General features: G+C 43.1%; 1 protein-coding gene across 1 annotated transcript in view; it reads left to right on the top strand.

Moving 5' to 3' along the window:
* The window catches only part of Rarres1 (retinoic acid receptor responder 1), a 34300-nt gene that overhangs the window by 6809 nt on the left and 1731 nt on the right, over nucleotides 1–25760 (top strand). Inside the window, exons 2-4 of the mRNA XM_051199065.1 lie at nucleotides 12809–12874; nucleotides 17185–17368; nucleotides 22755–22891. Coding sequence (XP_051055022.1) covers nucleotides 12809–12874; nucleotides 17185–17368; nucleotides 22755–22891 — 387 coding nt within the window. The remainder of the gene's footprint in view (nucleotides 1–12808; nucleotides 12875–17184; nucleotides 17369–22754; nucleotides 22892–25760) is intronic.

Genomic DNA, 25760 nt, shown 5'->3' with positions numbered 1-25760 from the left:
GAAGGTAACTGACTTTCATAATATGAACTCAGTTTGCTTTATCTGCCCTCGCCTGAAAGGAGGAAATGCAATAATGTAATTCCAGGGCATAATATAATATGCACTTTATCCAGAACCCAAGAATGGCACAACAATTTTTATTCACAAATGAGTTATTTTTTTCCAACTAAGTCTGACTCATAAAAGTAACCTTATAAAGTGGAGATGTGTGCTTTTTGGGGGGAATAGCATGACATTTATTTTTTCTCACCAAATATAAAGATGGAGGGGACATTTAGAAGCAGTCCTGGTGTGGTGAGAGGGGAGACTCAGAGGGGGAGAACCCCTCTGAGCCCTTGACAGTATAACCTACTTCTCATTTGCCCACTGCCCCAGCATGAAGAATGTGGACAGTTCTCAGCTGTGGCCCTAAGGCAAAATGATGGGAACAGGGCTTATCGAGAAAGGGGGAGTATTTTGCTGGAGCACAGGGCTTCCATTTACCTGTGAGCTTTGGGTGTCTCATCACCCAAGTTCTTGTGTTGCAAATGAGTTTAAAGGGAGAGTTACATTTGTAAATTGTGCTCTTAGAATAAATAACTATCTGTCATTCATCTTCTAGTTCCTTGGTTTCTTTTTAATACTCATACCTCATGTTTCAATGTTTTTTTTTACAATAGTAGAGAGAGAGAGACAGAGACAGAGAGAGAGAGAGAGAGAGAGAGAGAGAGAGAGAGAGGGAGGGAGGGAGGGAGGGAGGGAGAGAGAGAGAGAGAGCAGAACAGAAGAAACCTGCAACCTTGGTCAGAGCCTAATAAGGTTCTGCTCCAGATACAGAGGGAAACGTCTCTGATCCATTAGGATGAAAATAACTTTGTGGTTGATGATGAACAGCTTTTTACTGAAAATAAGACATGGATTGGTAGAACTGCACTTAGAACATGTGCTTTTACTTTGAGATCCACATAAAAGTGCTATATATAGCAGTGACACTACCATGGTGGGTTTTTGCTTTCTGTGGTTTGTTACTGAGAGTCAATAGTAGAGATACTAAGTGGAAGTTTTCAGAAATGAATAATTGCTAAGTTTTAAATTACATGCTATCTTAATAATATGAAATCTCATGCTAGCCCACTCTATCCTGCCCTATATGTGAATCATCCAAGTGTCCAGTGCATCCACACTGTGTATGCTACCCTCCTGCTGGTCACTTAGCAGCTATACAAGTTACCAGATCAACGGTCACAGTACCATGGGGCTTGTGTTGAAGCAATTTTTTTAACTAATATTTACTAATGACCCAAGAGTATAAAATGTTACTGTAGAATGTTACAATTATTCTATTTCATTATTGTTAGTTTTTGCTGTATTAGTCAGGGGTCTTTAGTGGGACAGAACCAATAGAATATACATGTAATTTAAGTGGAGATTTATTAGGTTGTCTTACACAGTTAGAGGCAAGATAGTCCCACAATAGCCACCTGTAGGATGGGAAACCTGTGAAGCCAGTGGCTGCTCATTTCCAGGACTTGAAAGCTAAGAACATAACATACCAGGGCTATGGTCCTAATCTGAGGCTGAAGGCCCAGAAAATGACTATGCAAAGGCATATCCAAAGGCTGAACAATCTAGTCCACAGGTAATGGCCAAGACAAGAATGCCTGCTCAGGATGCTGAATGTACCAGAACACAGTGTACATACGTGGAATTATCAAAGAACAAAATTTACCACTGAAAATAGTCACTCAACTTCTTTCAGAATTTTAAATAAATTCTAAACAAAGTGTTACACAGGTTATAAGGAAGAAAAATCATCAAATATGTAAGCTTCCTCCTCCTTTCATCTTTTTGTTCCGTCTGCACCTCTAGCTTATTAGACCCATGTTCGGGATGTCTTCTCTTCTCTGTTCCATTCAGCACATGCCAGTTATCCTCAGAAACATTCTCATGGACACACCAATTTTCTAGCCATTTCTCAATCCAATAAAGTTGATAACTAAGATTAACCCACCAATCCCTTACAGTGCCTAGTTTAATGACAGTTTCATAGGCCTGCACTCATAGGACAAATACCACATATGGGGCTTGGTATTATCTGTATTTTCAGGCATCCAGTCAGGGTCTTAGAACACTCAAAGCTGTGGTGGCTAATATTGGTTGCCAATTTAAATAAATCTGGAATTAACTAAAACCCAAAGCACTACCTGTGAGGTATTTTTCTTGATTGGACCGTTGAGATGGGAAGACCCACCCTAAATCTGAGCCACACCTGCTGGACATGGGAGAAGAAAGCTTTTACTCTGCCTGCTTGTCTTCACTCTTGTTGGCAAGTCCATCCACCCTGACACTGAGGCATTTCTTCACTGGTGTTAAAACCTGATCATATAGGACACTAATAGAGCAAGGACTGCTGAGACAGCCAGGCCCATGGGCTAAACATCTACCAGATTTGGGACAGCCGTTGTTGAACTAGCTGGGCCATAGCCTATAAGCCACTCTAATAACACCAGCCACTCCACCCTTTTTGTTCCTGAGACAGAGTTTCTCTGTGTAACAACAGGCAGTCCTGGAACTCACTCTGTAGACTAGGCTGACAAACTCACAGATCCATCTGCCTCTGCCTTCTGAGTGCTGGGATTAAAGGCATGCACCACCATTCCCTGGCTACACCAAATCTTTTTTGGAGACAGGATCTCTCTACATAGCTCTGGCTGCCTTGGAAATCACTTTATAGACCAGGCTGGCCTCAAACTCAAAGAGATCCCCTGACTCTGCCTCTCTGCCTCTCTGCCTCTCTGCCCCTCTGCCTCTGCCTTGATTAAAGGTATGCACCACCATGTCTGGCCTAAATCCCATTTAAAAGCCTCTGGAATAGACTTGCCAATTCACCAATAGCTCTGGTTACTGCAGCTTCTCCTAGCAGCAGCATGAAGAGCATGGAAAGTCCATGGTGTGAAATGATTAGCAAACTGAGATAAATGCATTTCATTATCCTGATTCACATACTGTGAGAAGCAAAGAACTTGGTAACTCTACATAAATCATGACAATTTGTGGGAAAAAAATAAAGAAAATAATGATTCTGTCTGGTTGCTTCTAGTGTCCCTAGAGAAATTAACAAAAGAAAAGAATGAGCTCTGTGATAAAATTAACCCACTGTCTAGTATCTCAGGCTACAGTAACAAAGGGAAAGAATGAACTCAGTAATACAATTGCCTGGCTCTGGGTGTGTATAAACAGTCTAAAGGTTTCTAAGTGCTCCTGGGAAGAGAATCTCCAGCAGCCACCTAGTTCGAGTTGTAGAAAATCAAGCCAACCCCCTCATTATGAGATTGGCTGAATTACAACAAAAACTCAAATCCCAGCCTCAGAAGGTGCCCAGTGAAAGTAAGGCCACTAACTAGTAAGGGATGGGATCCTGTAACTTAGGATGGAGATGTGTGGGAGGACCCTACTGAGCAGAGAACTTTGAACCCTAAGATTCTCAAGGGTTTATCTCACCAGAAGAAGTGTCATAGCATTCCCAGTTAGCTCTCTGCTTGTGGATCCAGATGAAGCCCCTGCTTCTGCACCAGGCCTGCCTGCTTGCTGCAAGGCTCCCCAGCATGAGGGCCATGGAGTCTAACCCTCTGGAACCATGAGCAGGAAATTAAGTTCTTTCCTTTATAAATTGCTTTGGTCACAGTACTTTGTCCTAGCAATAAAAAAGTAGCAAAGACACCTACACATAGCTATACATGGTAACATGGGCAAGTACCTCCTTACAATATAGCAAGGTGCTTACCCCTGTAGCAGGAAGCAAGAAGTACATTTTCTTTAAAAATTATTTTTATTTCAGACTGCCTTTTTCAAATCTCTCTTCTCAGAAAGTAGTCCATCCTAGACTTAGAGTCCATCTGTGGCTGCTGGAGCAGAGGGTAGACTGGCCACCTTGGTTTCTGAAGTTTCATGGCTTGATTCTCTGGAGACTCTGTGCATTTACCCTGACCACACTTTGAAATAACTCCTCTAAATCACCAACCCTGATGGTGCCTTCACGTTACTACTGAACGAAGCACTTGTCACTTCTTACCCTTCAGCCATCCAGCAGCTAGAAAAACTTCCCAGTGTGGTCCCAGGACCAACCAGCAGCATTGATATCAGCTGGAATTTGTTAAAATGCAAATTCTCAGACCCTACCCCAGGCTGACTGGATTAAAACATGGTGGGTGGGCCCAGCACATAGTGTTTTAGCAAGCCCCTTTGGGGCGTTCTGGTGAACAGCCACAATACCAGAATAAAGCCCTTAGAAGAGACCTCTTCTAACCTGGCCCCTGCCCAGCACTATGACCTCAACCTCAAGTCTATCCCTTGCTGCTGTGCTAACTCTCCAGCTGGGCTGTTCCTGTGCACTGGGCCACACTCTACCCTGTTTGGAGCAGGTTTTCTGTCTCTTACTTGTCTTGTTCCTAATGTTTTCTGGCACTTCCTACACCTACCCTGAGCCATGCTTCCATTCACAATTTGTCCAAAAGGGTCTCCCTTTGGGCTCCTCCTACAGTCTCAGAGCATCTTTAGGTCCAAACTGTTAGGGATTGTATCACCTCCTCCCAAAGGGATTTGTTAAAGTCCTACCCCAGCTGGTGAATATTCCCTTACTATAAAGAGAATCCTAGAAGATGTAGTCCAGGGACAATGAGGTCATACTGTATTAGCCTTGGCCTTAAATCCAGTTGTCCTTATAAAAGGGTCATGAGAAGGCTCAGATAGAGGAAAGAAGACCATTTCAGAGCAGAGGCAGAGGTTGTGACACAGTTGCAAGCCAGCTATGCTATGGAATGGGATCTACCACCTGGGGCTGGAAGAGGCAAGGGTAGATGTCACTAGCAGCTTAAGTGGAGCTGGTCCTGCTGAGTGCTTGGTCCTGGACTTCCAGTCTTCAGAACTGTGAGAGGAAAACTATATGTTGTTTTTAGTCACTCTGTACGTGGTCCTTTGCTATGAAACCCAAGCAAACTAGCACATAGGCCCTCCTTGGCGACTGTCTCCCACCACAAGGCCCACCTCAGACCAAGGGTTCATTCTGTCTCTCTCTGGTGTACACACACCAGCAGCAGGCTTGCCATCATCCTTTTCTTGGAAGGGGCTGCTGGCATTTGCTTTTTTAACTTCTGTGCTTGTAGTCTTGGGAGGCTAGGCTCCGGATAGGTCACATGTTACAACTGACAGCTCTTGATTGGACAATTCTTTGTTCTGGGACAAGTTGCCTGTTTCTTCATTTATTAATTGGCAATAGTGAAATATTTACCTCAAGGCTTTGTGATATAAGTTCCTACACGCAGAGTTTATACTAAGTCTGGGCTTAATATAAACTCTGCGCCACTAGTGATCCAGATTGTAAGGCATTTCCTTCTAGGCTGTAGCACACAAACTCTCCTTTCTCACACAATTAATTACTGCAGAAGTCTGCAGTAGCAAGCTACTAATTCCTTTGTGTTATGGTCACATGGCCACTTGCTTTGTTTGCCTTTTCTTAGCAAAGAACTTTATTCTGGAAAACATGGGAATAATGCATTCCACCTCTGGCTTTGCTTAAGAAAGTGGCACGGCATCTTCATCTGTTTTGCAGATGGTCAGTTTGGGTGGCATGGCATGTTAGACACTCAGATCTTTCCTGCAGTCTACTCCCTGTGGTGTTAAAGCTGGGTCTGGCTTGCCTCTGCAGTGCTGAATTCAATTCTTTTAAAATGAATTGAATGTTCTTGGATTTTTTGACATCATGCATGTAGAAGCCTATTGTGCAAGATGCAGAGAGACTGCATGGTGGGCAAGAGGGGGTTCGAGGTGACCATGAGGGGCTGTCCCAAGACCTGAGAATTGGTCAAGATTCAAAACCTTGCATTGTGTTTACCACATCCCTGGATCCAGTCACTCTAACAATGAGAAAACTAATGAAAATATAAACCTTAGCCATGGGGTGGGACACCTGTACCAAGTCACTTTGGGTTGGTTTCATGTTTGTTGTTAATCTTTTTAAAGGCCTGTCTGTAAATTTTTTTGGGAAGGGTGTGGTGGTGCGATGCTAAAGAAACAACTTTCTGGTTCAGGTTCGTACTTACCTTTCCTTAGCGGTGAGGGAGAAATCACTCCTACTGGCAGCAATTTCCAAATGTAAGCTTCATATTCTATTTGTAACCATATTTTTAGGGAAATTATATTGGTTTGTGTATAAATCAAGGTTTTTAGGATTTTTCCATGTTGCCATGTATGTGCCTACTTCGTTCCCAAGGATTCCTGTATAGTACTCCATGAGGCACCCCCACAGTAGCTGCGTACCACACTGTGCCTCAGTGAACACACTCATGAGTCAGTCCCTCATCAACCTGCTCACAGCTTCTTTGAGATATCCAGAGCAGGGTTTCTAGACTGGAGAATGCCCATACAGATTTGATTTGATTAATTATGAAGATGGCTGCTCGCCAGGCTGTACTAGCCTCCCACCAGCCAGGCAAGGCAGTTGTAACCCCAAGTCATGACCTGCAATAGATCTTATCTACCTTCCCATTGCTAGTAGTCTAGAAACTGTAAAGGGACAACTCGCAGTTTCTTCACCTAGCATTTCCTTCTGCTGCACTCAAACAGGCCTTCAGAGCTGCCTAAGCATACTTACCTCATGGAGACTGTTTACAAGGTACCCGGCACTGGCCCAGTCAGTCTGATGTCTGCTATTCTGCATGCATGAACATCTCAAATGACCTTTGATGTTCGCATGTTGTCTCAATGTAAAATATATTTCTGGTGTTTAATTATGGTCACTCATAGGTTCAATGGAAGCATATGCTGAGGCCATTTGTCCCTGAATGAACATCAGAGTATGTCATCACAAAAAGCTAGATGGTACTGTCACTCGGTGTGGCTCGTTAATGCAACCAAGAGATGCACGAAGACAAATAGTGTGCAGCTGCTGCCAACCTAGTACATCATAGAGTTCTGCCACAAACTTCTTTTTATAAGTGGAATACACTCTAAAATGATGAAATCACAATAGGCACATAACCTGGGAACATGGTCATTTATTATCAAGGGTCACAGATTATATGTAATTTGATAAGCTACACTTTCAACATTTTAAATTTGTATGTGCGTGTGTGTGTACATGTGTGTCGAGTGCCTTTGGAAACGAAAAGAGAGAGTCAGATCTTCTGGATCTGGAGTTACAACCCTGCTATGGCTGCTAGGAACCAAACTTGAGTCATCTGAAAGAGCAGCCAGTAGTACTCTTAATCACTGAACCATTTCCCAAGCTCCTGTGCAATATATATATATATATGTATATATATGTATATATATATATATATATGTATATATATGTATATACATATATATATATATATCTGACATAGAGTGGCATAATAATTTTATAGAACCACATATATGTGGACCATGGTTAACCAAATATTACTGTGCATAACTTTTTGTACCTTCTTTTAAAAAGTTTAGATTTACTTATGTGTGTGTGTCTGTGTATCACATGCATGCCTGATGCACACACAAGTCATAAGAGATTGTCAGAGCCCCTGGAGCTGGAGTTAAGGATAGTTGGGAACCAAGTAGGTGCTGGGAATTGAACCTGAGTCCTCTGTAAAAGCATCCAGTGCTCTTAATCTCCAAGCCACATCTCCAGCTCCACTTATGTACCTTCTAATGGGACTTGTGGCAGCTCAGCACGCACTTCTGTCCACATTTGGAATCCCTGCCTTGGCTCAAGCCTCTCCCCACTGGTGTCCCCTCAGGAAACTTCCTGAACTCTCCCTGTGTATCCCCTCTGCTCTCCCACCAGAGACCTTCTTAAAGTCCAGCCCCACTCCATCATCATCCGAACAGCCCTCGCCCACCTGGTCAGTTGCTTAGGCCCTGACTCTAGATTTTCTGTCCTCCAGTTCGCCTGGCTACTCCTCAGCCCCTTTCATTATAATAAAACATGTGGGGACTTTGGCAGATTCCATGGTGGGTGAGGGACAACCATGCCAGGCAGACATAGCTTAAGTGAGAAGTTTTATTAGAAGGGGGAGGGAGGGGAAGGAAAGAAAAAAATGTAAAGAGATATAGAGACAGAGAGAGGACAGAAGAGAAGAGGGAGACAGAAAAAGTCCTCACTACCCCTTCAGGTAACAGCGGGAAACAGCAGAAGTAGGTGGGTGTTTTTCTTTTTAAAGGGTCCTTTGTGCTTGCATGCAGACTGCTTACTGATGTAGCTGCCATGGATCCCTGGGCTGACCAGGGTACTGCCTGAGTGTATTCTGCCAGGTGACAGGGGCAGGTCAACATAATACCTGAATCCTTTAGATTTCTCCCTCTGTATGAAATGACTCAGCCACTCCCCTCCAGTTCCTTGCCAATCTTCAGAGTTGAATTCAAATGTCACATCCAGATCCCATAAGTCAACTCTAACCAGACAATCATGTCTACGGTGTCATATAAATTAATCTTTTTTTGCTCTAGACTACCTAAGGGCAGACGATGGTATTGTTTTTGCCTGCTTTCCCCTCACCTAGCACAGGGTTTGGGGTAAGGCAGCTGCTCTGTAACTCTGGAGCCAGTGCCTTGGAAGAGCAAAGGCTGCCTGCCAATTGAAGGTGGCCAGGCCTTGTGGGGCTTATCTCACATGGGCCAGCAAAGCAGCTTGTGACTTGGGGTAAGGAAGAGGGAGAGGCTTTGGGGAGATTAGATAAGAGTGACAGCCTTGATACACGATAAAAAAAAAAAAAAAAACAAAAACAAAAAGTACTAAAATCCTATTTGAGATGAAAAGTGGAGGCTTTCAAGGGTGCCTGGTTAAAATAAGCCAATCTGATCAGCAAAGACAGAAACACTTCAGAGAGGGACTGACTCAGCTTGTGAAGGGACCAGGCAAAAGTATCTTGTCCTAAGTACTGCCATTTTGACTTCAGACCCCATTTTACCTATAGGGTGAAGGTTCCCAAGCCCTGGGGGAGCTGAGAACTTTTCAATGGCTGATCAACCTCCTCCTTAAATAATAGAAGCAGTCTGTCATGCCTCTAGTTCTCTAAGACATTATTACTGTTTCAACAAAAGAAAGAACAAATGAATCTGATTGGTTGAACTGAAAAGCTTCCATTCTGTGTCTGTTGACAATGATGGAACACACAAGGAAAGCCCCTGGTCTATGACTCCTAATTGGAGAAATTTTTACTTGTAACTTGGCAACAAGTGTTTATGATTTTCATGCTTTTACACGGCACTTCTGCTCCTGCACGGGGCTGCCAGAAAAAGCAAGGCTCCCGAGACCTTGTCCTGTGGCACTGACCTATCATCGAGCCCAAATGTGTGGTGATTTATTAAAGCCCTTGGAATCCCTAAGTGTTGCCTCTCTCCTTCCTTATGGAACACAGACTAGCTATGACAATCGGAGCCTTGATGAACCTGGCCATGGTTGTCACTTCCCCCGTCCTGCCAAACAATAGTTTGTTTGAACCTCACTTAGCTTCATGTGTTTCAAAAAAATCTGGTAATTCAAAGACTATTTTATGGTCCCCTATTGCCTTTAACCCGGACTCTCCAAGGTAGAAACAGGTGGGTCTTTGTGCGTTTTAAATAGTGAGTTCCAGACTAGCCAGGGCTACAATTGAGGCTCCAACTCAAGCAAACAAGAAACAAATTAAATGTGAAGAATTATTTAAGGATAAGAAAAACCCTCAATAATACTTCTATTGGTGAATCAGCAGCTCCAACCAGTTGCTGACATGATGGGATGTTCCTCTTGCATTTTCTCTTTCTCTCTATCATCCCTGGAGGACCTTATCCACTTCCATACTTCAGCCACCTCTGCTAAGTCCTCCTGTATACTTCAGATGCTTGGCTCCCTCTCCAATCCTCTCCACTTAAAGGGCTCCCCCTCCATCTCTGCCCCCTCATCTGGAAACCCGAGGGAGGTTCTGGATCCCACAGATACAATTGCACTCAGTAATCAGAGCACCCAAGGGACATGCTGGGCCTGGGACCAGATCCTCAAAGTCACATGTGGAGGGCAGAGACCAGAGCCAGGGCAGCAAGCTATTAAAGCCTAGACTCTGTGGGTAAGGAGGGTTGTCTTTTGTGGGCTCTGATCACTCCCCCAATATGTGTTTGCACATTTTTGTCTAGCTGATAATGGCCTCAGTTCAGGGGGTGGTGAGGTAGCTTAGTGGGTATAAATGCTTGCCACTGTTAATCCAACTAGGTGAAAATAAGACCACTATCACAATTTTTGAGCCAAATTTAAAGCAAGCTGTATTAAATACTGGCCAAAACCATGGATCTTGACCAGATGCATACCTGGGATTCCAAGAGTATGGCTCCAAGTTGCATTAGGCAGGGGCTTATAAAGGAAAAACTCATAGGAAAAACTATGTATTTCCTGTCTTCATCCAGTCAGAGACAAGCATACACCCTGACATACTTCCTCCCTAAGTACCTCCTGCCTTCGTATGATCAAGCACATATCCTATGCAGTGGATGCAACCAAACTTGTTTACAGAAGTAAAAAATGGGCAGGCTTATATTTTGCATGAATAGCCCCAACATTCTATAAAGTTATCTGTCCTTGGGCAAGTAGGGCTTACAGGTTACAGGTATTTTTGTTTTATAGATCTCTTAAACACAGTAACTTAAAGTTAAGATGTAGCTTTAACTAACTTAGCTATCACACTACCAGGCCTAAAGACCTGAGTTTGACCCCTGAGACTGACCCACATGGTAGAAGGAGAGAGCCATCTCTTGCAAGTTGTCCCCTGACCTACACACACACACACACACACACACACACACACACACACACACACACACCAAAGAAAGGCTGGCCAGGGTAGTCTATCTTTTAGCTCCCAGTGCCTGGTGTAAGAAGTGGAAAAGAAGAAGCGGGTGAACAGACAGATTTCTGTGTGTGCCTTTGGTAACATGTTAAAAGGTTAAAATGAACTCTAGACAAACACCATTCTCTTCCAGAAACAACCATACATTTTCATATTTAAATATTTTCTACATAAATAATTGCTACTCACTCTTATCTCTTATTCAGTTTTAATAGTAGGAATGAATGATCTATTTTTAGGTAAAATAGCCATGTTTAGTCATTGTGTCCTTGGGCCAAAATTCAAAGGAAATTGATGTTTATAAAATTCCGTTTAATCAAGCTTATGTGAAGTAACTTCAGCTCTATGAAGCACAAAGGTCCCCCTTTTTTTTTTCTAAATAATACTCCTTTTATCGAATGATCATTTTGGTATGTTTTAAAAATGGTGGCAAATAATAAAAAATTCCAGATAATTTAAGTTTACTTCAAGCCGGGTGTTGTGGCCCATGCCTTTAATCCCAGCACTCTGGAAGCAGAGACAGGCAGATCTCTATGAATTTGAAGCCAGCCTGGTCTACAGAGTGACTGCCAGGACAGGCTCGAAAACAATACAGAGAAACCCTGTCTCAAAAAAACAAAAACCAAACCAAAACAAAAAAAGTTTACTTCAAACAAAATATGTGCTAGAATCAGTTCAGATCTGAAAATGCATATGAAAAGCTTAGAGAGTCTGTTTGTCTGCCTGTGAAAATTACAAGTGTCAATAGCTTTTTGTTACAGCACATGTCCAAGGCAGTCAACTCGTAAAGGGAAAAGTTTTACTTTTGACTCAAAGTTTCAGAGTTTCAGTCCACGATGGCTCCATCCCACTGTGTTTGGGCCTTTGGGGAGAAAGCACATCACAGCAAGGGTGGGGTGTGGGGGGGGAGGTGACTGAGCAAAACTGTCCTCTTCATGACAGGAAGGAAAAGAGATAGAGGAGAAGAGACCTTGCAATGGCATGTTTCAGGCCTACAGATGTGTCACAGACCCTCCTCTTAAAGTCCCACCTCTCCCAATGGCACCTGGAGGGACCAAGCCTTAGCACAAAATCTTTGAGGAACACTTAATATTGAGACTACCCCAGGAAGCGTAAGACCTGTGGACAACTTCGTTATTTCTGCCTGAAAGACATCCACAGAGCTAGACGTGGCAGCTACCTTACTGCCCTTCAGCCCTGAGCTGGGAGACTACACTATCTCAGGCACCTCCCTTGACCACCATTATTTTTTTATTCATTATTCGTTTGTTGCCTGCATTCTGTTTGGCCAATAATGATACAAGGAAGCCTTTATTGGACTTCCTGTTGATGTTGCCTGGGTGCCCAGGTCAGGACCAGGAGGTGCACAACACTCAAGGGATGATAGAACTGATGTTCACCCAGCCTGTCTACACACCTGTTTCTCATTGAATGACTATTCTAAGTTCTCCATAACCCATTCCCAGCTCTGACTCTGTGAGCGGGTCTCAAACCACAAAGCCTGAGATCTCTCCTTTTGACAGCCTGACATGCCAAGAACATGATGCTGGTAATATTTTTAATTTTTTTGTGCTTATGAGTGTTTCACCTACATGTATGTATGTGCACTATATACATGTCCGGTGCCCTTGGAGGCCAGAAGAGGGCACATGGATCTCCTGTACTGGAGTAACAGGCAGTTGTGAGCCACAATGTAGGTGCTGGAAATTGAACCTGGGTTCCCTCAAAGAGGAGAAATTGCTCTTGAGCACAAGTCATCTCTCCAGCCTCAAGAACATGATTTATTTTATTTTAAAACAAGTAGTCCCAGCTGTCCTGGAACTCACTCTGTAGACCAGGCTGGCCTCAGACTCACAGAAATCCACCTCCCTCTGTCTACTGAGTGCTGGAATTAAAGGCGTGTGCCACACTACAACTCAACAAGAATAAGATTCTTGATATGAAAATGTGAGTGATTCCACTGTATTTCCGTATTTCAGGTCAACTCTCAAGAGGAATGTGAAGTGAACTTGGTGTTTAGCACAGAGCGCTACAACCCAGAGGAGGTAAGCTGCCCTAATTAGTGGTGTAGTCTATTAGCAACATCTATAAATACAACCTTTAATGGAAAAAGTGAGAATCTTAATAGGAGTACCCACCACAGTAGTGGGGAAAGGCCTCAGGACAGTAGGATAATAGCTAATCAAGTATGCTAGAGAGGGCAGCAAGCTGGAGTAACTAGAATCTAGCCTGCCTGTAAGGATGTGGGGCCTCACTGGGGAATTACTTTTACAGTTTTTATTAAGTCACTATGTTCAATTTTCATTTAAAATATTTTAATTTATTCTTTGAAAGTTCTATGACATGTTTTGATCTTCTCCATGCTCTAGTGCCTTTCTCCAATTCCCTCCAATACCCACCAACTATCTCCCTCTAGACCTCATGTCCATCATTACTATTGTAATTATTATTGTTTGCACATGGAGTCTAATTAGTATTGACCATGTGCAGATGTGTGTGAGGCCTTCTAATGGCCCCATCACCAGAGAAAAGTGAGTCTCCCTCCAGCAGCTATTAATTGCCAGTAACCCCTCAAGTAGAGATGGGGCCCCAATCCATGTGAGAATTTGACTGGTTTGACCCTGTGTGGGTCAAGTCACAGTCTGCTGTGAGTTGAGTTGATGTGTGCACCAGCCTGGTCATGGAAGTCAGCCTTTAAAAAAATTGTTTCATGTGTATGGATATTTTACCTGCATGTATGTCTGTGCACTGTGTATATGCCTGGTGCCCTTGGAGGCTAAAAGAAGACATTGGACTCCCCTAAAACTGGAATTATAGACAGTTGTGGCATGTGCGTGCTGAGAATCAAAGCTGGGTCCTCTGCAAGAGCAGCCTGTGTTCTAACACTGCGCATCTCTCTAGGACAACGGCATTTTCATAGCTTTCATCCTCACCCTCTGGCACTCACATTCTTTCTGTGCACTTTTTTGATGTTCCCTGAGCCTTGGATGGGGAAGTTGACATAGATGCCCTGCCTACTCATCTATGGCTGAGCTCTACAGTCCTTTTTTCTCAGCACTTTGACCAGTCATGAGACTCCCTGAAAAAAAAAAAAAAGCTTCCGTGACCGAGGCTAAAAGTTAAGAAGATGGTGTTACAGTGACAATGTAACCATTTATCAAAACAGCATCCTTGGGGCCTATGATTTTCTATCATGGGCTCTTGGCAAGGCTTACAGTAGCAGGCATGAAATCACTCCTGTGAAGCAGGCCTCACATTCTAGCAGAAGCTGATTGGGTGCCTCTGTAAGCATCAGGTCACTATTGTACCAGTGGGTACAGCTTTGCTGACAGGTCAGTGTTGTCGCTTGCAGGATCCTGTGCTCAGTAAGGCTATTGATTGCTTCCCCCTCAGCAGCTTACAGGGCACCTTCCGGTACTATGAAACCAGTCAGCAGGGAGAGCTTCATGGTCAGTTTGAGAATGATCTCCTGATGCCCTGCAACCATAGTTGAAGCCTTCAGTAGTAGAGTCCTAACAGCTACTTACCATGTTCTGAGTACCTCTGGAGCCTCCCTGACCAGTGATTTGCAGGGAGCTTTCCTATGTTCAGCACTTACATCTTCTTTAAATAACCCATTTCTTCTGGGAGATGATGTTTGAGAGCCGTTGCATGATGTGTAACTCCTGTCATGTGAAGGCAGACAGTTCAGACTGGCAGGTGTACAGTTCTGGGAAGTTATTGTGAGCCACTTTGCACATAATTTCCAGTTGTGCAATCTCTGACATGTAAATAAGGGCCATGCAAATTAGATGAATTCTGGCTGACCACCTGTCTATTCTGGCAAAGGCTCAGGTCACAGATGCCGGGCTGCAGAGCTCTGTGGAATTCCTGAACCATGCTTGGGGACCCCTTTTCTTATCTCTCATTAATGGCTTCAACAATTACCAGTTTCATATGTCTGCACTTAAAACCATCCACATACCTGTCATTTCCCTCTTTCACACTCCCTTGGGTGTCCCTCCTCACACTTCATAGTCTTTAGAATGATTCACTATAAAATGCCATTATGTTCTTTTTCCTGTCAGCTGGTGACATTTCTAGTTGGCAGGCTGGCACAGCATGAGGCCAATTCCATATCAGGTTAAAGAACCACTTAGACAGAGGCATTACATAAAACACTGGGCTGTGCCCGTGCATGCTACATACAAGCACTGTCTGCTTCCCTAAAGTTCCCAGCATGCAGCCCGTGATTTGCTGGGTTTCCTTCGCCGCATTTACAGGAGTAAGCAGAAACCCTATGTGGAAATTAGAAGCAGATGAATGTCCTTGTGCGGAGTCAGACTGAGCGGCAGCAACCAGAACATGGGTGGTGAGACCAGCCAGATTGTCAGCAGTGGTGGTCTGAGGCTCAGAAGCCTGGGAATTGAAGACTCATGCCCCACATCAAAGTGTCACACAGGGAATCAGAGCTTCAGAGGAGAAAGCATGGCATCCCTAACCCAGTGCCCCTGGAAGAAAGCTCATCAGGATTCAGAAGCAAGTTCTAGCACGATACATGCAGACTTTGCTTATTAACTGTAGAGTTAATTTTTCTGAAAGGATGAGGAAGATGCCTTTGATTTCTAGCTTTGCAAATTTAAAGTATTGAAGCTGAATGCTAATGACGACTGGATTTTCCTCTGGATTTGATGGACTGTACTCTAAGAGTGCAGCTAGCTAACTGGAATGAAGGTCAGACTTTTATCTCACAGCACTGCTTCCACAAAGCTGTCCAATGGGAGGTACACAGAGGGGACATAAATACCTGGCTCTCATCCTCTTCCCTGGAAATGGTTGACATCAAAAGAGGATGGAGTGAGGGAGTGCTTCTCTGATAGGAGCTTGAAAGAGCCTTTCAGTTTTTCTATGCTGCACCAATCATTAGCTTGCTAGTTAATGCACTCCAGAAACCCCTCCTCCCATCTGAAATAAACTCTCCTAGAAAAATTTTGCCCAATGGAAATGTTTCAGTTTGTTGAACTAGTTCTAGAAGTGGGCTTATTTTGAAGACTGAACTTTGATTATAATTTCTTTCACTGTGGACCTTTCGGGTTTATTTCTGGTTCTTGCCTCAAAACCAGGATGCCATTTACATCACTAAAAAGAAATGAAGGTTATTGCTTCAACTCTTCCACCAGCCACATTTTGATAGGACACCCTGACTAGGAGCCCATGGTGTGGGTGGGGCTTCGACTAGTGACTGTAAACTCCTTGTTCCAAGTTTAATGCTGATGGTATAACATGTGCGTTTTTCTGGGGATAGGTCCTTGGCTTTGGTCAGGTTAAAGAACCTTGATCAAAATGGGGGAAGAATCACTATCCATGAGCATACACCCGAAGTCTTTGGATTTGAAATAAGTAAAGATGGTCACAGAATCCACAGTCTGAGTGCAAGCATGGCTGAATTTGTTCTATCTGGATGAATGGGCTGTTTAATTTGGAAGAGATCTCAGAATGGGGAGGCAGAATTATTATGGCCTGGGTTAGTAGCTGAGCTCAGATAGAAACCAATTTGAGTCATGCAAGCTAAAGACATGGAGTGAGTTCCTTTTTAGAATATAGCATTTTGGTCTTTAGGAAAGGAGCTAATTCATGCCTGCACATGCTGGTATTTTTGTCAGTGGGAACCAGCTTCGTCTTCTGATTCAAGTTAATAATCAAAATGTCCAAGTACCATTGTGTTAGTTCCATAATGACTGAAACAGCCACTACCCTAGAAGTGTGAGCCAAGAAGGGCTCAATAGATAGCAATGCAATTTCTTTGCAAGAGGCGCAGCATTATTATGTAAAGACAAAATCAGAAGGCAAAAAGTTGAAATGGCAGAAAAACTAAAGGACTACTACATTGCTGTGTCTTAGTTTCTTTTCTGTTGCTGTGCTAAAATACAAAAACAAAAAGAGAAAAGAGGTTTGCCTGTCTCCAGTTCAAGGACATAGTCCATCTCAGTGGGAAGTGCATCACAGTGGGAAGTCCATCACAGTAGGAATCACTCTACATCCACAATCAGAAAGCAGGATGATGACTATGTGGCCTTCTCAACTCCCTTTCTCCAATTCAGGCTCACAGACACCCACAACAGGTATACTGATTAATACAACCAAAATAACCCACCTCCAGCATGCCTATATTCTGTGATCCAGGTAATTCTGTATTCTAGCCAGTTTACAGTTCACACTAACCTCAAGCCATGAGCACAAAAATAACCTTCTATAAAGTTACTCTCCCTCTGTTGATGCTAGCCTGCCATGGATTCTCAATCTGCATGTTTGTGGGAATTACAGTGGGCATAGTTGATAAGGAACCTTCTTGGGTAACTTCAAAACTTTATTTCAGGAAGGTGAGGAACAACTGGGAAAGTGTTCTGCAAGGGTGTTTTTCAAGAATCAAAAACCCAGACCAGCCATTAATGTCACCTGCATGGGGCTCACTGAGAAAATGAAGAGACAAGAAAAAGATTATCTGCTTTACAAACAAGTGAAGCAATTGAAGAATCCTCTGGACATCATCCGTATACCTGGTAAGAATAAGTAGCTGGGAGTCCTATATTCAGGAATACATATAATCACTAAACCTTAAAAAGAATGATTATTTACATTTGCATGTCTGGAGAGGTGCTAAAGTTCAGCTATAGGTTGGAATGTATCTCATTATTTAAGCAAGGCTCATGTCTACAATATACTAAAGCTACCAAAAGCTGAGTCCTTTTAGTTTAGCATTTTACATCATAGAATGAGTACACAAGAGCTGACTCTATGAGTAAAAGACAAAAAAACCAAACAAAACAAAAACAGAAAGCATAGAATAGAGTGCAGATTGCAGGGGAGTCTAGAGACTGGAGTTTTTGTTGATAGCCCTGGAAGGTTTAGCTGACAAGATGCTCCATTTCTGTGCTCAGTCTCTCTGCCCCAGGGCTCGCTAAAGGACTGCATCGGCCATTCTGGGATGCTGCAGTGGGGTCATGTTTATCTCATTTCAGGTCAGTGGCTAATGGGCAGTGGAGCCGTCTCCAAGAGATGTGCCCTGCCCTTTGCAGTGACTCAGCTGGAGTGGAGGACAGCTCATTTGTCTTGGCACTCAACAGAGTGTGTGGGTGCAGTAGACATTCAGCACTTACTGGCAAATCCAATTTCCCAAACCACAGAAGTCATCTCTGGACTTGCACTTGGGCATAAGCGTGACATCTGACCACTCTGGCACTCTCCTTCCCACACTCTCTCACTTTGCTCATTGGCCCAGATATCTGGCAAGTCCTCACTAACACCTGAGAACCTCAGGCTCCATTTCTCCCTGCATCTGCCCCCACTTACTGACACTGACTAAATGTTTGCACTGCTAATATCATGGCTTCCAATGATTCTCACACCTAATGCTTCATTGACAAAGATCAAACCTTAAGCCAAAGAACTATGAGAATTAAGAACATTGTTGAAGATAGTCATTATACTTGGAATAAGTGAACTAGTGACTAATATTTTAAAAGTGACAGTTGTATGAGGATCTTGTTTCCACTTTAGTTTGGTAAATAGGGCTCATTTGCTCCATAAAAAGATTTATTTTTAATTGTGTGTGTGTGTGTGTGTGTGTGTTTGTATGTGAGAGTTCACATGTACATGCATGCATGTGCACTAATGTGCACATGGGAGAGCATGTGACCATGGAGTTCAGAAGAGGGCATCAGCTCCCCAAAGTCAGAGTTACAGGTGGAAGGGGACTGCGTGGTGAGGGTCTTCTGCAAGAACAGTACAGGCTCTTCACCACTGACATTGGATAGAACTTTCCCAAGAATATTTGCCACAGTATCATTATCTTTGGGATACTTTTCAGTAGAACCATTCAACTGGATCCTGTTTACTTACTAAGTCCTATGTACTCACAGGGGCCATTCTACAGTATACCTAAAGCTGGCTACTATAAAACACCAAAAAGTCTTGGGGCTAGAAAGATGGAGAAGAGCATTTGCTGCACAATCAGAGGAACAGAGTTTGGAGCCCATCACCCATGTAGGAAGCTAGGCATCCTGCAAACGCCTGTTAATTCCAGCTCCAAAGGACATGATACCTCTTCTGGCCTCTGTGCATACACCAGAACATTCTGTGCATACACAAACACAGATACATGCATGTTCTCATGCACACACATACATGAATAGTTCACTCATAGTGGTGAGCACTTTTCATCAACAGAACTTGAGCTCTGCACTGACTGTAAGTTCAGCAGACACTGAGTGGTGCTTACTGTTCATGTATGCAAAACTATCTGCTTAGGATCTAAAGGCTTGGTTTACTACACAGATACACCAGAGTTAGTCTGAGTGTGACCAGATACATTTGTGCTCAAAGTTCACAGATCTCTAAGGTGAGCTGTATTTTAACAGACTCATTGTTTCATAGTATCAAGTTTCACTGAATGAGTGCAGGATAAAACTTGATGAGGCAGTTGCCCTAGATTCTTAGAAAGTACTAATTATCACTGGAAGGTACAAAATATAATTATTTTGTTTAAAAGACATGAATTTTATTATAAAATAATGCTATGATTCAATAAGTCATGCAATATAGTCCTACTTAATATTCTAATTTATAATTTATTTATATTATTTGTTGAGAAATATACTTTTGTTCATTGTTACTGCCCTTTTAATATACTTATCTACTTTCCAATAGGAAATGACTTTTGGTATATTGAGTAGCTAAAAGCAAGTAACACAGTGGATGTATGGCAATAAATTTAATTTATAAATTTCTAGAAGGAAAAATAAACCAAAGCGTTGGCTTTAGATTGAGTCCAACTATGGAGACAGGCTTGAAGTAGCTAGTTCAAGCCTTAGCAGTTTCTAGTCAGCATTTAGTTAGTCCACAGCACTGAACATTCACAGTTTAATTAATAAGCAAGACAATCTAATCCTGCTCCCCATCATTTTCCCTCTTCAGTCAATTCACAAACTTCCCACAGATGTATGAGCAGAGGAAAAGACCCGAGGAGCTTCAAATTATCGGTAACACCCTTTGTTGCTAAGCACACATATCCTGTCACATGCCCTCACTACTGACAGTAGTGTAATGCATTTATCTTTGCCTATCACAAATCTAAAGCCACAGTAAGATAAGAAAGTGTTGGTGCGCTGCATGAAGAAAGGTTCAATCCCTGGAAAAGAGGAGGGGGAAAGGATGCCCGAACTTTGTCACAGTAGACCAAGGCAGAGACATTCCTATCACTGTGTTGGCTTTGGTGTCTTCCATTACATGTCCTAGAACCCTAATGATTTAGCTAGCTTCTCACATCGAGGGGAAACCACAAATTCATTCATAAAGTACTAGTAATTCTTCCAGGCAGCAGAAGTCTGAAACCTCTCTACAATAACATTAATAAAGTCACAGCTTCTTGTGGACTAACATGTTCTGGCAGGATGACAACTGGGCTACAGAAGTTAGCTTGAGAAGTCATAGGAGTACCACAGGGCTCAGTTCTAAGCGGGAAGGTGCTTGGATGTCAACAGAAGAGAACAATGAGACCAAACCCTTAGAGGAATCATGTAACAGTGGATGATGGCAGAGCAGGAAACCAAGGCCTTTCAGCTTCACTCTCAACAAGGTTTCTTCTAAAGGCACTTGCCAAGTGCCAGGCCCCCAGTGAACCCATTATGTCTAACGTCTTCTTGCTCTCTACAAAACAGCCAGGGCAATGAGACAGTTTACTTCTGCTTCACTCAGCATGAGCATTTGCTTCCACTCATTTTGATTTCCATGGGTGGGGGTGAAGGGATGATGGGACACACACATGGAGGTTAATTTTATGAGGTCAGTTTTCTCCTTCCACCTTTATATGGGACCTGGGGATTCAATTCAGGTCTTCTTGGTTGCATGGCAAGTTCTCCTCTCTACCACTATGCCCAGCCCATTGCTTCCACAAGTTTATGCTCCACCAATTCTTATGTCCCCAAACTCTCTCATCCAAGGATCTTTATTTTAATGTTTAAAACTCTAGTTTTACGCATGTAAGTGTTTGGCCTGCATGTCTATCTATCTATGCACATGTGGGCACACACATGGAGGCCAGATGGCATCAGATCCCCTGGGACTAGAGTTACATGAGGTTGTAAGCTACCATGTAGGTGCTGGGAATTAAACCAAGGTCCTCTGGAAAAACAGCCAGTGCTGTTAACTGCTGAACCAACTATCCAACCCAAGATCATTTTCTTTATATCCTTGATTGATTTTTCTGGCTTCTCCCATGATTTTGTCCATTAGTATCCTTCTCATCTCTCCCTCAGTATCCTTCTCCTTTCTCCATCAGTATCCTTCTCAAACTCCTGTCCACCAGTAGCTCTTGATCTTGCTCCAGAGACTCTGTTGACCAAGTGCTTTGTAGAGCCATTGTCCCTTTCCTTCCTCACTCTTCAAAAGGAGACTCTCTTCACATTGCTAAGATACAAACATTCCTAATGCATCTTCTACACTCTGTAACTGAAACTGCCCCTAATCATCCAGGACTGCTGATGCCAAACCCAACAGGACTTCCTCTGTTGGGATTTTCTTAATGTGTCTGTAGCATTTTACATCATCCACTCCTGTAGCTTTTCTTAACCACATACTTCATACATCTAATACCAACCTCAATAAGTCCCTCTCTTCCAACAAGGTTTGTATATTCTGGCCTTTAATTGCATTACTGTTATAGGGTTTACTAGAATATTTGGTCATCGCCACTTTCTATGACCTCCACAAAACATCTGGTGGGACCCATTCTGCTGTTTTCAAATTTGGTCAGCCAACTGTTGTGGTCCTTTTCCATAGGACTACAGCAACAGTTCATCCCAGGTCTTAGATTTCATTGTCCTTCTGTCTGTCCTGTACAGACTTAATACAGACAGAGTCCACGTCCACCTGGCTCGGCACAGGATGGCATTCATAGTATGATGTCATATATTCATATTCCTTCAAGGCCAGCCATGGAGGCTGAGCCTGCCTGTGTCCTCCTAAGCTCACTCCTCCCCTCGCTGCACCTCCACCCACAAGACTGGAATTCAAAGCCCTGAAAACAGTCTCATTCCTGTGGGGCCTTCCCCCAAACTCTCCAGCCAAATAACCCGCGCCCTTGCCTACTTGTCTCTAGGAGTGCAACAACTGTACTTCTTTGTCACCCACCTGCCCCACAGCCATCCAGGGATAATCGCAGAAGGGGTGTCCCCACAAGATCAGGCAACTCTGCTTTACCAACCAACAGGATGAATGTTAAATGTTACTTTACCTGAAGAATGTTTCCTAATAAGCTCTCCTTGGAGTACCACACTGCTGGTGGGCCACGACACAGGCTTCTCCACTAAACTGCACACAATGGTGATCTGTGATAGTACCCTAGAAATTATTCACTGAGGTTTGACTTTCTAAATATAATTAACTGTCGCCTCCCTATCTCTTGAAGTCTGATGTTGAGTGGGTTTTCAGTGTTTGCTGAATTAAAAATATATAAATAAAAGGTTAAAAAACAAACAATACAGGAAAAAAATCCATCTAATTTTTTTCATGTGTTCAAAACCTGACTGAGAAGCTGCCAACTCATTGATTAGCTTTAAAGACAGTGGTTAAAGAACACAATGGCACTGACTTTTAAGCCAAGCTAGCAAGTAAGAAGATGGGCAGTGGACTTTTAGTCAACAAATGTCTAGATTAATGTTTAGTACTGTGACTGTTGTAACACACTTACATAGTGCTACAAATTTCCATTAAGTCAGTTTATACTCATTTGGCACAGCAACATAGAATTCCCATCTTGACCTTATGTCCAGACCAACACACTGCGTGAGATGCTCTAGTACCACATCCCTCATTTCATTACTGAAATATCCCAGATTCTCTCTTTAAAATGTCTTAGTTCAAATGTGCTTTTCTCCCCCTCCTTCTCAGATAGTCATGGACATATCGATCCCTCACTGAGACCCCTGTGGGACCTGGCTTTACTCGGCAGCTCTTATGTGATGTGGGAGAAGACAACACAGCTTCTGAACTACTACTTGATCCAGATCAGTAGTGTGAAGCAGTTGGTAAGAGGCTGAAAATTAGCTGGGTCAGGGGAGTCCCAGCAGGAATACTTACCTTCATGGCAAGAGTTTTAACTACATTTCATTCATTCATTCAGCAAATCTTTGAATGACTCCAATGGCTCAGGTATTGTTTTAGGGACTGAGGAGGTAGCAGTAAACAAAACTACATTTGTTGACTTCAGTGAGACCTAATTCTAGAAAGAAGCCAGACAGAGAGCTCATGCACTGATGAGAATGTATCCAGTAGTGGTGGGAAGCGCTGTGGAGAGAAACAAACTGGGGAGGAAGAAACACAAGACCCTGATAGACAGCTTACCTAGTCAAAGTAAGGCGAATGGAAGTAGATGTCGCTGGGACAGAAGCCAAGAGGTTCTGAGAGCGACAGAAGGCTAGTTGAGACAGGAAACTGCAGCAGCAGGGTGATGGCTGAGGGAGCAGCAAGCCTCAGTGCTTGCACAGCTGACACTCGCCAGGTGACACTTGCCCAGGTGGGAGCCAGTCTAAGTTCTCTGCTGTGCTCTCAGTGAAAAATCAGAGGCTTCCTTCCCTATGGTTTCCAGGAAGATTGAAGTTCTAAGTTACAAAAATAAAAATAATAATCACCATCAATCTGGAATATAAGCCCTTGGCATTTGTGATGATTTGAATCGATGCCAAAGAGGTTATTTCTTTTTCTTTTCTTTCTTTCTTTTTTTTGTTTGTTTGTTATTGTTTTTTTTTCTTATTTTACATATCAATTCCAGTTCCCTCTCCCTCTCTCCCACCCTCCCATCCCCCCACCCTCCCATCACACACCCCCCATTCCACAGGTAGGGTGATGCCTTCCAGGAGGGGTCATCTAAATCTGTCAAGTCATGTGGAGTCTCTAGGTTAAGGGAGTATCCCTCCATGGGGAATGTGCTCCCAAAGTCCTTTCCTGCACCAGGGATACATCCTGTTTCCACAGTCAGAGGTTCCTTAGACTGCCCAGGCCTTCTAACTGAGACCCATGTTCAGGGGGTCTGAGTCGGCCCAATGCTGGTTTCCCAGCTATCAGTCTGGGGGCCCGTAAGCTCCTCCTTGTTCAGGTCAGCTGTTTCTGTGGGTTTCTATAGCCTGGTCTTGTTCTCCATCTTTGCATCTGGATTCCAGTTCAGCTCAGTGTTTAGCTGTGGGTGTCTGCTTCTGTTTTCATCAGCTGCTAGATGAGGGCTCCATGATGGTGGATAAGTTAGTCCTCAATCTCATTATCAGGGAAGGGCATTTATGGTAGCCTTTGCACTATTGCTCAAATTGCTAGTTGGGGGTCTCTGGACATTTCTCTAGAGTCAGTATTCTCTTCAAACATATAATGGCTCCCTCTTTTATTATCTCTGTCTCTCTCTGTGTCTCTGTCTCTCTCTCTCTAGTCTATTCCTCCCCTGACTAAATCTTCCTAGTCCCATGTGCTTTTTCCTCCCCTTCAAAGAGGTTATTTCTGAATAATATTAAAAATAATGACTTCTTGGCGGGGCCTGACATGGTGAGGGCAGACTGTGAGGTGTGCTGTTTACCTCTGCAGCTCTATAACAGCTGTGCTTTGGGTTTGGTTTAAGGGCTCTTCTTCCTGAAAATACAAGTATGGGGGGGATTATAATTCAACCTACACATTTAACATGGGTAATACCTTTCTTTTTGTCACTGCTAGGGAATGAGCCTTCCCCATGTTTCACACATGCGAGGCAGGCACTCTACCATTGAACTACATACAGTCTAAGCCCTACTCTGTGGTTTGAGCAAAACAGTTTATTAAATGAAATTGGTGTTGTACTGTTTATGTACAGCTCAGCTCCCTTTTACCTAAAACTTGAAAACTACCATAATTTCATTAAAAAGAATGCTGCTTTGAAAGCCAGGCCTATAATCTCAGCACTTAGGAGGTGTAAGGTTAGGAGTTCAAGACCCACCTCAACTACAGAGTTCCAGGACAGTGTGGCCTATCTCAAAACACATACACATTAAAAATATGCTATTTCCAAAAGCAGAATAAAAAAGTACTGTACTGCCTTGAGAGGATGTCTGCAAGCAAAGAATTTTTTAAAAAAATTAAGATTACATTGTAAAGCCAGCCCTTGAGAACATTACAGAGGGTAGTGGAGTCCTAGACAGTCAACAGGAGTCCACTGATGAGCAACAACTTAGGAAAGGTCAGCATTTCCTTGCAAGATAAAACATACAAATGAAGGCCAGGCAAGGGCAAAAACACACCTCCAAATGAATACCTGATTGACAGAGCACAGTGTTTGTGAGCCCCACACATTCTCCCACGCACGTTCTCTCTAGGTTGCCTATGTACATTGTAAACGCTATGTCAACTGCTGTTATTGTATTTTGTTTAGGAGACAGAAATGAAAACATGCCCACACATTCAGAATTTATATTTTCTATTAATAGTTGGTTGCGCACATGGGTACAGAGCCTACAGATTCGGATGGGTAACTGTAATAAGTGCTGGTAACTAATTCTGTTGAGAAAGACTGGTTTCCTGATGAATTCCGACTTTGTGACTTGTGCCTCAGATGTCTGAACACTCCTGTGTATCCTGCCAGGCTGGAGGGAAACCTACCCAGTAACGAAAGAAAGCCACCATACAAGAACAGCCTGCTTCTGATTCCCCCAGCCTCTCTTGCATTTTCTACAGTCCCTCCTCACCTACTGCACACGGCTTGTGATCATCTCCATCACCATAAGAAAAGCAAAGACAAAGCCTAAAACCAGGTTCTTTTTCAGTGTCCACCCCCCCACACTGTCATATCATATATTCTTTAGTAGTTTCACTAAAAACCTGGTAGACTAAATTTTATTCTAAAGACAAAAGGTTTTAAAAATAATACTATTTTATTATTAAAAA

The sequence above is a fragment of the Phodopus roborovskii genome, unplaced genomic scaffold, assembly GCF_943737965.1.
Source record: "Phodopus roborovskii unplaced genomic scaffold, PHOROB, whole genome shotgun sequence".
Classification (NCBI taxonomy): domain Eukaryota; kingdom Metazoa; phylum Chordata; class Mammalia; order Rodentia; family Cricetidae; genus Phodopus; species Phodopus roborovskii.
The sequence above is the reverse complement of the archived record's forward strand: the minus strand, read 5'-3'. Positions and strand labels throughout refer to the sequence as shown.